Source organism: Lynx canadensis, chromosome B2, assembly GCF_007474595.2.
Source record: "Lynx canadensis isolate LIC74 chromosome B2, mLynCan4.pri.v2, whole genome shotgun sequence".
In the NCBI taxonomy this organism is placed as follows: Eukaryota; Metazoa; Chordata; class Mammalia; order Carnivora; family Felidae; genus Lynx; species Lynx canadensis.
This window is the reverse complement of record NC_044307.1, coordinates 4,943,289-4,957,505: the sequence shown is the minus strand read 5'-3', so window position 1 is coordinate 4,957,505 and position 14,217 is coordinate 4,943,289. Positions and strand designations below refer to the sequence as shown.

General features: G+C 42.3%; 1 protein-coding gene across 1 annotated transcript; it reads left to right on the top strand.

The window, feature by feature from the left end:
• The first annotated feature begins 1,265 nt into the window (after positions 1-1,265).
• GMNN (geminin DNA replication inhibitor) lies at positions 1,266-11,140 on the top strand. The gene is made up of 7 exons (XM_030314721.1): positions 1,266-1,356; positions 3,192-3,249; positions 7,232-7,309; positions 7,862-8,009; positions 8,531-8,613; positions 8,922-9,032; positions 10,729-11,140. The coding sequence occupies exons 2-7, from the start codon at positions 3,199-3,201 to the stop codon at positions 10,888-10,890; spliced, it is 633 nt and encodes a 210-aa protein (XP_030170581.1). The 5' UTR covers positions 1,266-1,356; positions 3,192-3,198; the 3' UTR covers positions 10,891-11,140.
• Positions 11,141-14,217: the final 3,077 nt, after the last annotated feature.

The following is a 14,217-nucleotide window of genomic DNA, read 5'->3' as shown; positions in this document are numbered from 1 at the left end:
TTTCCAGCGTTTTAAGTCTGTTAAGGAACAGCACGAACTTTGCTTTACACCCTACGTAATACAGGCTACCTGAACATTACTTTTTATATACTTTTGAATATATACTTACCCATTTTGGGTCTTTCCAGTGATCCCTTTTCATCACGTGGCTGAGTCAAGAAACTGGTAGCCAGAACTACTATTTTGACTGGCTGGTGTTTCAGTCAAATGATGCCATGCTGGCTCGCCTGGGTGGCTCAGTCGGTTGAGCATCTATCTGCCTCTTGATTTCAGCTCAGGTCATAGTTTCATGGTTTGTGGGTTCGAGTCCTGCATCAGGCTCTGGAAGCCTGGTTGGGATTCTCTTTCTCTCTACATAAGTAAACAAAAAAATGACACCATGCTCGTACTTGGCACTGGTCATCAGAATTCTCACTTTGGAAACCCAGTCTGTTTTCCAATCAATGGACCGTTTCCTTTATGAATTTAGCCTTATTTCTAACCAACAAAGCCAGGACCACATAACTGCTTTGTACCTTGTGAGCTCGGTCAAAAAGACATTGGTGAGATAGGCAGGGGGGCACGTGGGCACGCAGGTGAGAAAGCGCTTCCCGAAGGCGGCGCTGTGCGTGGCTGGTGATATTCCCTGAGGATGCTAATCCCCTGGAAAATTAAATGGGAAAACAGACTCGCAGTACCCTAGACGTAAACAAAAGACAGAACTTGGCGAACCCAAATGTGTCCACAAGCAGGCTGAGAGTTTTGCAGAGTAATGAGAAAACAAAGCTAGAGGTGTTGCTAAGGTGTCCCTGCCCCTTAAAACTGCAGTGACGTGTTCCCCCGCCTGGACCGACCCCGGGAGGGTGAGGGGCTGCAGGTCCGCGGCCCCCACCGCACCACAACACGGGAGCCCTCCACACCATTAGGAGTGCAGGAACCAGGGCTGTGCCGACAGGTGAGTCGTGCACTACCTATAGGAGAGCTTGTTCTCCCGGTGTTTTCCGTCTACCGGAGAGAGCTTCTTCCTCCCGCGCACAGGGCACAAAGAAGACCGCATTCCACGCCCAAGGGCCTTCCGAGCGGAGGTCGGAAGGCAGCGACCTCGCGGGAGCAAAGACCTCCGAGTGTCCCCACCCCACGCCGCGCTACTCCCACCGCGCAGGCGCGGGAAGGGGTGGGGCCGCCCGGGCGGAGGCGGGAGGCGATTCGCTGGATTCGTCTCGCGTCAACGGGTCACGTGACCATCGCGCCAGCCGAGCGGAGGTCGCAAGCTTTGCCGGGGGCGGGCGCCAGCCACTCCAGCGGCTGGGAGCTCTGTGCGAGGTGTTCCTGCCACGGCCTCCCGCGTCCGCCACGGGGATTGGGCGCTCCCATCCGGTAAGTGTGAGGGAAGTGGGTACGCGGGGGCCGCTCCCCGACGGCTGCCGGGCGGCGGCTGGGGGTCAGGGTGGCTGCGACCGGGGCGTTGCGGGGGCCTTGGCGGGGGAGGCAGGGCCGGCGGGCGAAGGGCTGCCCCATTGGCTGGGTCGGTTTTGGCGCGCTCCGCCGTCCGCGCTCCCTATTGGTTGGCGGGCGCGTCCCGGACGCGTGCGCCGCGGCGGGAGCTCCGGGTCAGGCCGCCGAGTTGCGGGTCCCCGGCTTCCAGTAGGGCTCCTGGTTGCGGCGCCGTTGGGCAGCCGGTGCCTTAAGAGATCCGACTTGCGCGTGCCCGGCTGTCGGGACAGGCGGAACCCCCACCCTCTGCGGCTTCCTGGCCGGGATCCGAGGGGTCCGCAGCCTGGGCTCCCGGGGGGAGGCCTCTGGACCCTGCGATCCCGGTTTGGTAACCCTGGTGTCGGGTCGGTCAGCGTTTCCCACGCCGAAGAGGTAAGGGTGCAGGGTGCTGACCACAGTTTGATAAACACGCGAAAGATTGCACTTGGTCAATGACCCTCACCTGTTTTAACCCTGACTGTTACTGAAGCACATTTTACATCGCAGTTTAGGAGCCAAACAAGGACATTAGACGTTTCACGAGGCAGTACTTAGGACCTTACACGCTGTGCACTCTGATACCTTCTCGTCTCTTCTGTCCTGTTCTAAACAATGTTCATGACCTAGTGAATGATTCAGGGATCCCAGGCTGCGACCCGCACTTTGAAAATAAACGTTGCTCAGGGTAGTGGGTCCCCGCCCGCATTGGCTCAACCTGAAATAGGATAGAAAATAGCATCATACAGTTGGGGACTGTGTGTGTGCTGGGGCACAGGTGGTGTGTCATAGTCAAAGTTTGAAAGCCACTGCACTGAGTAAAGGCATACAGCACAGAAGTCAGGGAGATCTATTTGGCTGGTATAGACATGTATCGGGGAGATTTGGCAGGTATAGACCTATCCAGGACCTTCGAAGGTTGGATTTGGAGTGAGTTCTGGCCCTGTGGTCTGGTTAACCACATTGCGTAATCCCTTTATCTTCTCCGTCTTTCTTCCCTCAATGTCTCACTCAGTTCACGGTGGTGGTTAAACATTCCCTACAGATGTAATTATATAATCTCATTTGATTGGATATTAAATCACTACTAACTGCTGGTTACCAGAGCCAATTTTATTACAGCTTAAAGCTGCCTTTGAAACAGCAAAGTTAGAATGCTATTCTTTTTTTTTTTTTTTAAAGTTTATTTCTTTTGAGAGAGACCCGAGACAGAGCGAGTTACGGGAGGGGGAGAGAGAGAATCCCAAACAGGCTCTGCGGTGGTGGCACAAAACCATAAGATCCTGACCTGAGCCAAAACCAAGAGTTTGGATGCTTAACCCACTGAGCCCCCCGGGGGCCCCTAGAATGCTCTTCTTAAGGATGGACCTGAGCATACCCAAGTACCTGGTGACCGTATTTGCTTCTCTTGGTGACCATTTCTCAGATCTTTTCTGTATTTAATCCAGGACAGAATAGTGTTTTGTAAAACTGTTTAGAATACATAATTTTCCTTTTGTAACAAGATGTTTCCAACCAGAATTATTTGTGTGTATAATACAGATACTAAGAGTCACTAACTTTAGACACTTTTGTCATCGATAGGGCTGAGTTTGGGTACCGTGAGATGAGATCGTTCCACCATACAGTGGTAGGATTTCTATGGTCGTTAAGTATTTTCAACAACAACAAAAATCTGCACTCCACCTTCAGGTGCAAACCATTTTCTGCTTATGAATTACTAATCTTTTTTGCTTCACCAGGTGTATCATGAATCCCAATATGAAGCAGAAACATGAAGAAATCAAAGAGAACATAAAGGTATGTGATAGGATCACTTTTGTTTTAGAAAGCATGTGGTTAGAAGTAGTTTGACATAAGTTTAAAAAAATTTTTTTAAGTTTGTTTATCTTGAGAGAGAGAGCACCAGCAGGGGAGGGGCAGAGACAGAGAGAGAGAATCCCAAGCACAGTCAGTGCAGAGCCTGACATGTGACTCGGACTCAAAAACCATGAGATCATGACCGAGCCAAAATCAAAAGTTGGGGACGCTTAACAGGCACCACCCAGGCACTCCTAGTTTGACATAATTTAACAAAATTTAACCTGGCTCTAATTTCTATAAACTTTGAAGTATCGAACTTTTAGCCAGAGGGCAGGTAACAACAGAGAACCTTGAAAAAATTAATTATGGTGAAAAGTAAGTTTTATGATCCATGAATGTGCTATGTTTTTTCCATTTATTGAGGTTATCTTTAAATTTCTTTCAATACTGTTTTGTAATTTTCAGAGTATTGAGTTTTATGCTCCTTTTGTTTAATTTTTTGCCTAAGTATTTTATTAATGCTATTGTAGATAGAATTGTTTCTTGCATTAAATTTTCTGTGTGCTCATTGTTAGTGTATAGAAAACAGGTGATTTTTATATTTTGAATTTGATGTGTCCTGCAGCCTTGCTGAAATTGTTTATTAGATTTAATAGTTTTTTAGTAGCTTCTTTAGGATTTTCCGTAAGATTGTGTTGCTTTCTTTCCACTCCTACGTTTTCTGAAATGATTTTTATTAAAATCCTTTGTATCTTTGGAATTCGTGTCTTTGAGCACAGAGACACATCTTGCATTATATCGTACGTGTTTTCAGAGTACATTATACTCCTTACCATCTAACCTGCTTGTTTTGCTACACTTTTTGAATCCCCATATAATAGTGTCACTGGAAATCTTATCCCAAATATTTATTCTTACAACAATAAGAACAGAGTTTAATTTTGAATTTGTAATTTTGACTGACTTTGCTTTTAAGGTTCAAAATGAATTTACAACTTCACTAGGTTCTGCTGCACAACTTAGCTGCTGAGGATTCCTGAGAATGAGACATCTTCGGGAAATCTATCAGTTTGCAGATTCAAATTAAATAGAGTAAATAAAAGCGTTTCATAAGGGATAGCAGATGCTTGCTAATAGGTGGTTGATTTTGCCTTAGTGTCCTTACATTATTTTTCTTAATACCGTGCATTGATAATTTGTATAAAAATTTTTAAATACTCAGAGTCAATAGTATAATACTCTCAATTAACAGTTACCAGGATATTGCCAGTCTTGTTTCATCTACATCCTCATTCACTCCTTGAGTCACCTAATTATTTTGAGGCAAATCCCAGATTTCAGCAGATCCTTTTATTTAAAGAGGAATCTAATGTTTACTAGCTAGAGTAAAACTATCTCGGATATAAAAGGATTAGAGTTCTGGTTGGTTCTGATTCAGCCTCCAAAACTGTGACCTTGGATGAATTATTATTTTTATTTATTTAGTTAGTTTTTTAATGTTTATTTTTGAGACAGTGCGAGAGACAGAGTGCAAGCGGCGGAGGGGCAGACAGAGGGAGACGCAATCTGAAACGGGCTCCAGGCTCTGAGCTGTCAGCACAGAGCTCGACTTGGGGCTCGAACTCATGAACCATGAGATCATGACCTGAGCGGAAGTCGTTTGCTTAACCGACTGAGCCACTCAGGCACCCCTTGGGTAAATTATTTAGCATTGCAGCCTCTGTTTACATCTATGTAAAACAAGAAAATTGGACTAAAACTAGATCTGTAAGGGGCACCAGGGTGGCTCAGTGGTTGAGCGTCCGACTTTGGCTTAGGTCATGACCTCATGAGTTTGGGGTTTGAGCCCCTCATGACCTCATGAGTTTGGGGTTCATGGGTTTGAGCCCCACATCTGGCTCTGTGCTGAAAGCTCAGAGCCTGGAGCCTGCTTTGGATTCTGTGTCTCCCTCTCTCTCTGTTCCTCCTCTGCTCACGCCCTGTCCCTGTCTCTTAAAAAAAATAAAATGTTAAAAAAGAATTTTTTTAAATAAAAATAGATCTGTAAGGGTGAATTATGGTTGCTCATGGCTTTCTTATCAATTGTATGCAAAATTCCCTGTGAGTAGTGCTTTTGTGTGTGTTTTTTTTTCTTTTTGAGGGAGAGAGAGAGAAGGGTTCACAGAGTCTTAAATTGTTTTATAAAAACATTATGGCCCATTAATGTAGAAGAACATTTTGGCTCTAAAGAATCTGTTATTCCAGTGTATAATCTGTATAAAGAAAATGACAATAGCAATATTACATCTTTGGGGCTGGATGCTTAAAGCTTACATGTATAAAAGTTAATCTTGAAAACTCGTTTTTTTTCTGATTTATCTGGCTTCTTTGGCCATTATAAGTAGCAAGCATTTAAATAAATTAACACCTCCCATTCTTAAGGATCCCAAGTTAGGTTTTCTTCTGTTTGTCTGGGGGCTGGTGACTAATCTATAAAATGACATCTGCAATGTTGGTGTAATATTTGTTCTCAGAGTGGTTGGCATTTGTTCTTCGGTTAAACAGTGAGATAATGATCAGCGGTAGAAAGTTTACCGTGGGAAAGGCAAGCTCTTGCCATGTGAACTGCAGTATGGAATCGGTAACTTTCTCACGCTGCTTTGGTGTCATGTTCTTGCAGCCCTTGTTCGAGTGTGCACCTTTGTTTGCTAACCCATGGTGGCAGTATAACTAATGATTTTTTGCAAAAACAGGGCTTTCAGGTCAGGAAATCTATGGGAATCTGTTTCCATATTTTAAGGAAGGGTATATTTTTTTCAAAACTGGAGCATGGGCGTTTTACAGTACCCTGGCGCCTCCAGCACTGCCATTTTGGCCGTCTCTGGATGAACAGGCTTGAAGCAAAACTGCTTCTGCAGTCAGGTCCTCTTACGGGTGTATTTGGTTTTGTGTAAAGTACGTTCTTGAAAATTATATTCCTGGGGTGCGTGGGTGGCTCAGTCGGTTGAGCCTCTGACTTTGGCTCAGGTCGTGATCTCATGGTGCGGGAGTTTCAGTTTCAGCCCGCTCCCCATCCTGTGTCTCCCTGGCTCTCTGCCCCTCCCCCCCCCCACTCTTTCAAAAAAATGAACATTTAAAAAAAAATTAAATTCCTTTGGTAAATACATACAAGTGTGTTAGGAAATGTTCACTATTTAACGGAAGTCTGAGATGAATCCTTTTGTTTAGGGAAAGAAGTATTTTGCGGTGTAAATAATTAATCTTTTTCCTCAATTTCCCTCTTCTGTGGGTTTCTACCATAAATGCTAAGACGTCTGTGTGGCAGATCTTTTTAAGAGGGAATACAAGTACTCCTGTTCTGGAATTCATCACATATGGTTTGAAGCATTAGAGCTTAGAAATTTTGTTACATTTTTGTTCTAACTAGATGTGATTAGTTGACAAAATGACTGTAATAACAGCATATATTGAAATGGAAGGAGGAAGGCTACGCATGTAGCAATAGCAAACTCCTCGTGTAGCAAACTCGTGTTTGGGTAATATGAGCCATTCTTAGGATTTTTTCAAACTTTATTATAATTTTCGGGAGATAACACGTTTGCTAGTTGAATAAACCAATGTGTTGCTCATATGCAACATTATAAAATTATATAGAAGAACAGGGGTGCCTGGGTGACTCAGTCGGTTAAGCATCTGACTTCACTTCAGCTCAGGTCATGATCTCACTGTTGGTGAGTTCGAGCCCCGCGTCGGGCTCTGTGCTGACAGCTCAGAGCCTGGAGCCTGCTTTGGGTTCTGTGTCTCTGCCCCTCCCCCTGCTCACACTCTGTCTTTCTCTCAAAAATAAATAAGCATTAGAAAGAAAAAACAGTAAAATTATATAGCAGAACAAATACTAGTGTTCTTAGTGTTTCTTTTTTCCTGAATCATAGCAGGAATAAAAGAGCAACAACCCATATAGCAACTCAGTAACCAGATAATAAATTATGTTGACTTCTAGAATAGTCCTGTCCCAAGAAGGACTCTGAAGATGATTCAGCCTTCTGCAGCTGGAGCTCTCGTTGGAAGAGAAAATGAGGTATGTGTTACTGGGCTGGAATGGGGTTCTGATGAGCCTGCCTTTACAGAGATGTCTAAATCATTGAAACCAGAGTAACAATTGCATGTTTCTCACAGCAGTGGTTTGTGTAGTGATGGTTGAGTTTAGGAAGTTCAGAATTGGTATGAATAATTAGTAGGACTGGGATGGTGTAGTAAGTTCTGAGTAGCCAACAGGAGTAATGTTTGATGTTTTGGGAATAAAATGTTAGATTTTATCTATCAGGATAGAATCACTGATGAGGGCTTCTAGACTTTTGCAAGGTTGAAAATAACCTTTCTGTGGCACTCCGTTATTTAAACAATAAACATGATTTCAGCTAAGCCTTAGACCCAAGCCTAATCTAGTTGCTGCAAATAAGGTTTCTAAAATAACTATACATTTTCGTAGAATTTTAAAATGTGATTTTTTAAAAGATCCAAAGATATAAAAAAGACGAGCACTCTATTTTTAATACATACTGACAAAACCGCCCAACTTTCATTCATTAAATCAAAATAAATGAGATTGATGTATGTATTTTCATTATAGTTGGTTAAAGACTTGTCCAAAAGGAAACATTGGAACGACCAGTTAACATCTAAGAATTCCAGCGCTGGAGTTGTCATTGTCCCAGAACATAGTGAAAATAAAGATTTTAGTGGAGTTACTCAGGAAGCATTTGATCTTATGATTGCAGGTATGAAAATATGTATAACTTTTATCTTAAATTTCTTAATAAAGGTAAATATTTGTTGTACAGTTATGAATTCTGCACACAACCTCTTAACCTGGAGACACAATTAGATATTTTACTCAAATGTTTTGGTAATTTAAAATTTCTTATGGTTGTAAATACACATACACTGTAAGTTTGGGCCGGCCTTACTGTTTGGTAAGATCCAGATGGGAATGGTAGTGATTAATTAAGGGTTATAAAACTTGGAAATCGTCTTTTCAGAAGAAAAGTGTGTAGAGAATGGATTTGAAGAAAGGGATTTGAGTATGTCAGAAAATGAGGGTAGCCAGCAGAAACACGGCGAAGAGAAGGAGCCGGTTGGATCTACTAATTGTTGAATGGCAGTGGAGATCAAAAGGAACCGAGCGATGCTTTATAAATCTTGTGGAAGGATTTGTTTAGTAGAAAAAAGTAGTGTTTTTTTTATAGCAGCATGTAACCTTGTCTTCAAGGTCTATATGTAAAACATTCATTTATTTTAGAAAACCCATCCTCTCAATATTGGAAAGAAGTGGCAGAGAAACGGAGGAAGGCTCTCTATGAAGCACTTAAGGAAAATGAGAAAGTATGTACCAAATAGAATTTGTGGCAGTTTTTAACATTCCAGGAGGATTTTCCTTCTATTGCTTCACATGTTTGGTTAGAGCGATATAAATTAGCTTTGATGTTGGCCTAAGAAAGGTTTAATTAGAAAGGATTTATGCGTCAGAATTGTGATACAAAAGCAGCTTCCTGTACCGAGAGCTGAAGGCGGTGGTGGTGTTAGCAGCCTTCATGCTGCGTGTGTCTATCGGCTATATACTTGGAGGCGTATGGTCTGGGTTTGTAGGATGGCAGGTGTATGCAATACTGAACTCTACTTATATCGTATAGCTTCATAAAGAGATTGAAGAGAAGGACAATGAAATTGCCCGCCTGAAAAAGGAAAATAAAGAATTGGCGGAAGTAGCAGAACACGTACAGTATATGGCAGAGGTAATAGAGGTAGGTATTTCAATGTTCTCCTGATGAAGAATCATCTGTTACAGTGGGAGGCAGTAGTGTAATCAGTAAGGGTTTGGGCTCTGGAACCCGATTTCCTGGATGTGAGTCTTAGCTCCCTGCCTCGCACAATAAAGTTTGTTAAATCAGGTAAGTTATTTATCTTGTCAGGCCTTCATTTTCCTCATTTGTAAAATGGGACAATAGTGGGTGCTATATGCTTGGTATGAAAATAATGAGTTAACAATGATGAAAGTTCAGAGAAGTCCTTGCCCGTAATAAGAGCCCAGTGATTGCAGATAATTCTCATGAAGCAACAGAATGGCTATTTTCTTGTAGAAATAAAAAGATTTATTTACATGTGAAAAATTTATGGAAAATTTTTCTATTTTACAGTTCAAAGTTTTAAACTGGTTTTAATTTAACTTTAATGCCAGTGTGACATTACAGTCACATATAAAACTGTTAGTTGGTGCGCTAAATGAGTTTGGTGGTCGTATCTGACTTTTCAGTTTGGAAGAAACTAATGTGTTTATAAGAATTAGCCTGCAGGGCACCTGACTGGCTGTCGGTAGAGCATACATGACTCTTGATCTTGGGGTCATAAGTTCAAGCCCTACATTGGGTGTAGAGGTTACTTAAAAAAAAAAAAAAAGACTTAGGTTGATAATTGTTATTTTACAGTCTTGAGCTAAAAAAAGGTCTTGGGGAGCCTGGGTGGCTCAGTCGGTTAAGCATTCGACTTTGGCTCAGGTCACGATCTCACGGCTTGTGGGCTGACGCCCTGCATCAGGCTCTGTGCTGACAGCTCAGAGCCGGGAGCCTGTTTCTGATTCTGTGTCTCCCTCTCTCTGCCCCTCCCCTGCTCATGCTCGCTCGTGCTCCCTCGCTTGCTCTAGCGCTCTCTCTCCCTCGCTCTCTCTCTCTCTCTCTCAAAAATAAACGTTAAAAAAAAAAAATAGGTCTCAAACTTGTGTTTGCAAAAAATCATCTTGCTGGTAGGAAGAAAGTTTTTGAAATAAAAGCTTTTCTTGTACCGAATTGCTTACATTTTAAAGCCATGACAGAATTAATGTTTTAAGTTTTCATTTGGAAGTACTGAAATAGCTCACTCTTTTTTTGTAATAGCTTTCTTAACTGCCATTGGTTCACAGCAGACTGGAAATTTAAAAACCTGGTCCTTCACCATAAGTAGCTTGAGAAGTGATTGGAGTTACACTGTGAAAGCATGCCAGTGCTTTAAAAAAAAAAAAAACAAATGGGCCAATTCGGGGCACCTGGGGTGGCTCAGTCAAACATCTGACTTGATTTTGGCTCAGGTCATGATCTTCTGGTTTGTGAATTTGAACCCCTTGTTGGGCTCTGTGCTGACAGTGTGGAGCCTGCTTGGGCTTCTCTCTCCCTGTCTCTCTGCCTCTACTTGCTCGCTCACTCACGCGCTCTCTCTCTCTCTCTCTCTCTCAAAAAAAATAAACTTGAAAAAAAATGAGCAAATGTTAAGTGCTGCGACTTTACTGAAATATGGTTTAGCATAGTAGAGGTTTTGATACAACATTCGATTGATTGTAGGTGACTTTAATGGGGAAGCATTATGAAAAGGACCTCATTAGAACATTGAGGGTAAATTATATCAGCATACTGCTAGTGGACTTGGGCTTTTAAGTATTTACAATAAGTTGTTCGTTTATCCTTTTAAAAGAGACTGCATGATGGACCTCTGGATAACTTCGAATCACCAAATAGTCAGGAATTTGATTCTGAAGAGGAAACTGGTGAGGACTCTGAAGTGGAAGATTCAGAAATCGGTACATGTGCTGAAGAAGTTGTATCTTCCTCTACAGATGCAAAACCACATGTGTGAAATTCTCTAATATTTGACTCTCGAGAAATATACTGCCAAAGTTTGCCTCCACTATAGTTCTTTGTAGCAGAACCGACAAATGTATAATGCAAAGTTGGAATCAAAGTTCCTTGTTTGAATCCTGGGACCCTGTTGTATTAAAATACAAATACTATGTATTTTTAATCTACGATGTTTTATGTAAATAGCATTTTCTCAGATGTCAGACACCACTTGTGTATATGATAAATAAACTTCAGTCTCGTGTTGAGTGTCGTGTGTACCTTGGAAGAATGAAGTATAAGCCGTCTGTATAGAAAATGTGTCCATTTCTGTGGTGTTTTTCTGTTCCTCTGCTATCTTGGAGGAAACAAGGAGAAAATGAATTTGTCCCTCTTAATACTGAGATAGTTGAAGTTTTTACTCCCAAATTTGGTTGTACCTCAAGCTCATTGTAGGGACTATTGGTTTCCAGATATTCTTACTGGGTACTTTAGATCATTGAGTAGGAGACTTTAGTATCAAAAGCTCCCCACATAGATCAGATCAGCCAGGTAAAGGCTCAACTGCCTGGTATAATCAGACTCTTCTCAGAAGCTTAAAATGGTGATGATCGTGACCATCTTTTGGGGGTTGGAAGGCAGGTGAAATTGCACTTAAGAGATGCAGGGGGACAAAAGGTAAAAGTTCTGAAACTTTCTCTTCACACATTTCACATACGGGATAGTGTGGAGTATATATTGAGGAATAAGAGAGTAAGAGATTAAGTTAGAAATTTCCCATAGGTGTTTTGAATGAAGAAAAGGACAAAGGAAATTGTTTATAAAGTATATAGCACTGGGATAGAATGTGTTCTGTGAGAAGCATACACATACCTTCGTGTAGACTGGCAATAAAGAGCACGGTCAAGCCTTAAAGGACTATTTGCGGTAAGTTATTTATCCATATAAAACGGTTTTTTTTTAATTTTTAATGTTTATTTTTGAGAGAGAAACAGCATGAGCAGGGGAGGGGCAGAGAGAGAGGGAGACACAGAATCTGAAGCAGGTTCCAGGCTCTGAGCCGTCAGCACAGGGCCTGATGCGGGGCTCGATCTCACAAACTGACATCACCACCTGAGCCAAAGTTGGACGCTCAACTGACAGCCACCCAGGCTCACCTAATGTTCTTATCTCTATGTTGAGATAAGTCTGCCTCAGTGTTATTTGAGGATTAAAACCTTTACTACAGTGTCTGAACTAAATGCTTTAAGAATGGAAGTGATTATTGGGGCTCCTGGGTGGCTCAGTTGGTTCAGCATCCGACTTTGGCTCAGGTTATGATCTCCCGGTTTGTGAGTTTGAGCCCCGCATCTGGCTCTGTGCTGTCAACTCAGAGCCTGGAGCCCGCTTCAGATTCTATGCCTCTCTCTCTCTCTGCCCCTTCCCTGTTTGCACCCTATTTTTGAGAGTGATAAACTTAAAAAAAAAAAAAAAAAAAAAAGTGATTATTAATCTACAGCAACACTGTCCAGGAAACTTTCTGAGATGCTAGAAATATCTTTGCTGTCCAGTGTGATGACCAGTTAGCCATCTGTGGCTGTTGGGGACTTGAGATGGGGCTAGTGGGAGTGAGGAACTGCATTTGTTTTTAAATGGCTGCATGAGGCCGATGGCTACTGTGTTAGTGCAGCTCTGTTTTAGGGATGGGCCACTAGCCCAAAGATGGAATTAAAGGCTAGAGGGGTGCCTGGGTGGTTCACTCAGTTAAGCATCCGACTCTTGATTTTCAGCGCAGGTCATGATCTCAGTTTGTGGGTTTGAGCCCCACATAGGGCTTCACGCTGACAGTGTGGAGCCTGCTTGGGATTCTCCTCTCTGCCCCTCCCCAACTCATGCAATCATGCTTTGTCTCAAAACAAAAAGTCACAGTAGGCATAAACAACATGGACAGATCTCCATGACGTCGAGTGAAAGGAACAAGGTAAGAGTACCTGCTGTATGCTTCCATTTAAATACAACCAGAATCTTGATAGAAAGCAAATCAGTTGCCTAAGGACCTTGAGGTGGTTTTGAGGATGGATTTCAAGAGGAAACTTGGGGTGATAGATTTTTAAGCCTAGCAGTTGGGAACTAGTTGACAGAGAATTTGGAAGAATTACCTTTAGATGATGAGTCTGATTTTCCTTTTCTTTTTTTCTTAATGTTTATTTTTGAGAGCGAGAGAGAGTGTGAGTGGGGGAGGGACAGAGAGAGAGAGAGAGAGGGAGACACAGGATCTGAAGCAGGCTCCAGGCTGTCAGCACAGCACGGGGCTTGAACTCACAAACTGAGATCATGATCTGAGCTGAAGTTGGACACTTAACTGAGCCACTCAGGCGCCCCAGGTCTGATTTTCAATTAGGTATCTAAAGTCAGAACACCTCAGTGAAATGGCTTGAAGATAGAGTCAGAGGTCCATCACATCTGGCAAGTTAGAGTAACTTCTTTGACGTTGGCTAAAAAAAATTCAGGAGAGCTTCTGTAAGGATATCAATAGGTTAAGAATCTGTTGGAAAACCGTTAACGTGGGAAGCCTGGATTAGACTGAACTAATTTGTCAATATATTCTATACAGTTAGTATTACATACGAAAACTAACCAGGATGGCCCATAAAGGGTTGGAGGGGGAATACAGATGGAAAAATCCTAAATAAAATGGTAAAGCTAATCCAGTTGTATCCTGGAAGATAAAACATGACCAACTTGGGGTTTATCCCAGGAATGCAAGACTGTTCTAGTTTTAGTGCACGCTTGAAATTCTGAACTTGAAGGGGGGGGGGAAGCCCATAATCCTAATAAATAACAGCATGGATACGATTAAGCTTGGGAAAGAAGAAATTGCAACTTGATAAAACTATCTTCCTATGCCTAGCATCACATGGTGAATGGTTAAAGGCAAAGCTTTAGAAACTTATAAGGTCATGAACCAGAGAAGAATGGACCACAATTATTACAAATTCTTTTCGCGGTCTCAGTCTGGTGCAATCAAACCAAATAAAGCTAATTATGGGAAGGAAAAAGAACTCATTTACATAAGAAAATCCCAAGAGCAACCAGAAACAAATTAAGTGGCCAGGGATATTTTAAAATATCCCTACATTAATTGCTTTTCTATACACTGCTACAAGTTTAAAAACTGGGTATGGTCGCGGGGGTGGCGTGGTGAGAAGGTCTGTGAAGAAAGTGAAATGTTACTAAGATGTATGTAGAAAAACTATTCTAAAAAAGTTCTTGAACGCGTCTCTTCTTGCCTTTCTTAGAGTTCTTTGTAAAACAGAGAAACTAATCGTGTCTGCCATGAACAAAAATGGGATTCATCAGAAGACTA

What these genes read in the sequence shown, in the direction of transcription:
- GMNN (XM_030314721.1), top strand. Translation starts at nt 3,199, where the DNA reads ATGAATCCCAATATGAAGCAGAAACATGAAGAAATCAAAGAGAACATA. An exon ending in TCGTTGGAAGAGAAAATGAG is followed by an intron (nt 7,310 to 7,861) that starts GTATGTGTTACT and finishes TTTTCATTATAG; the next exon opens with TTGGTTAAAGACTTGTCCAA. An exon ending in ATATGGCAGAGGTAATAGAG is followed by an intron (nt 9,033 to 10,728) that starts GTAGGTATTTCA and finishes TCCTTTTAAAAG; the next exon opens with AGACTGCATGATGGACCTCT.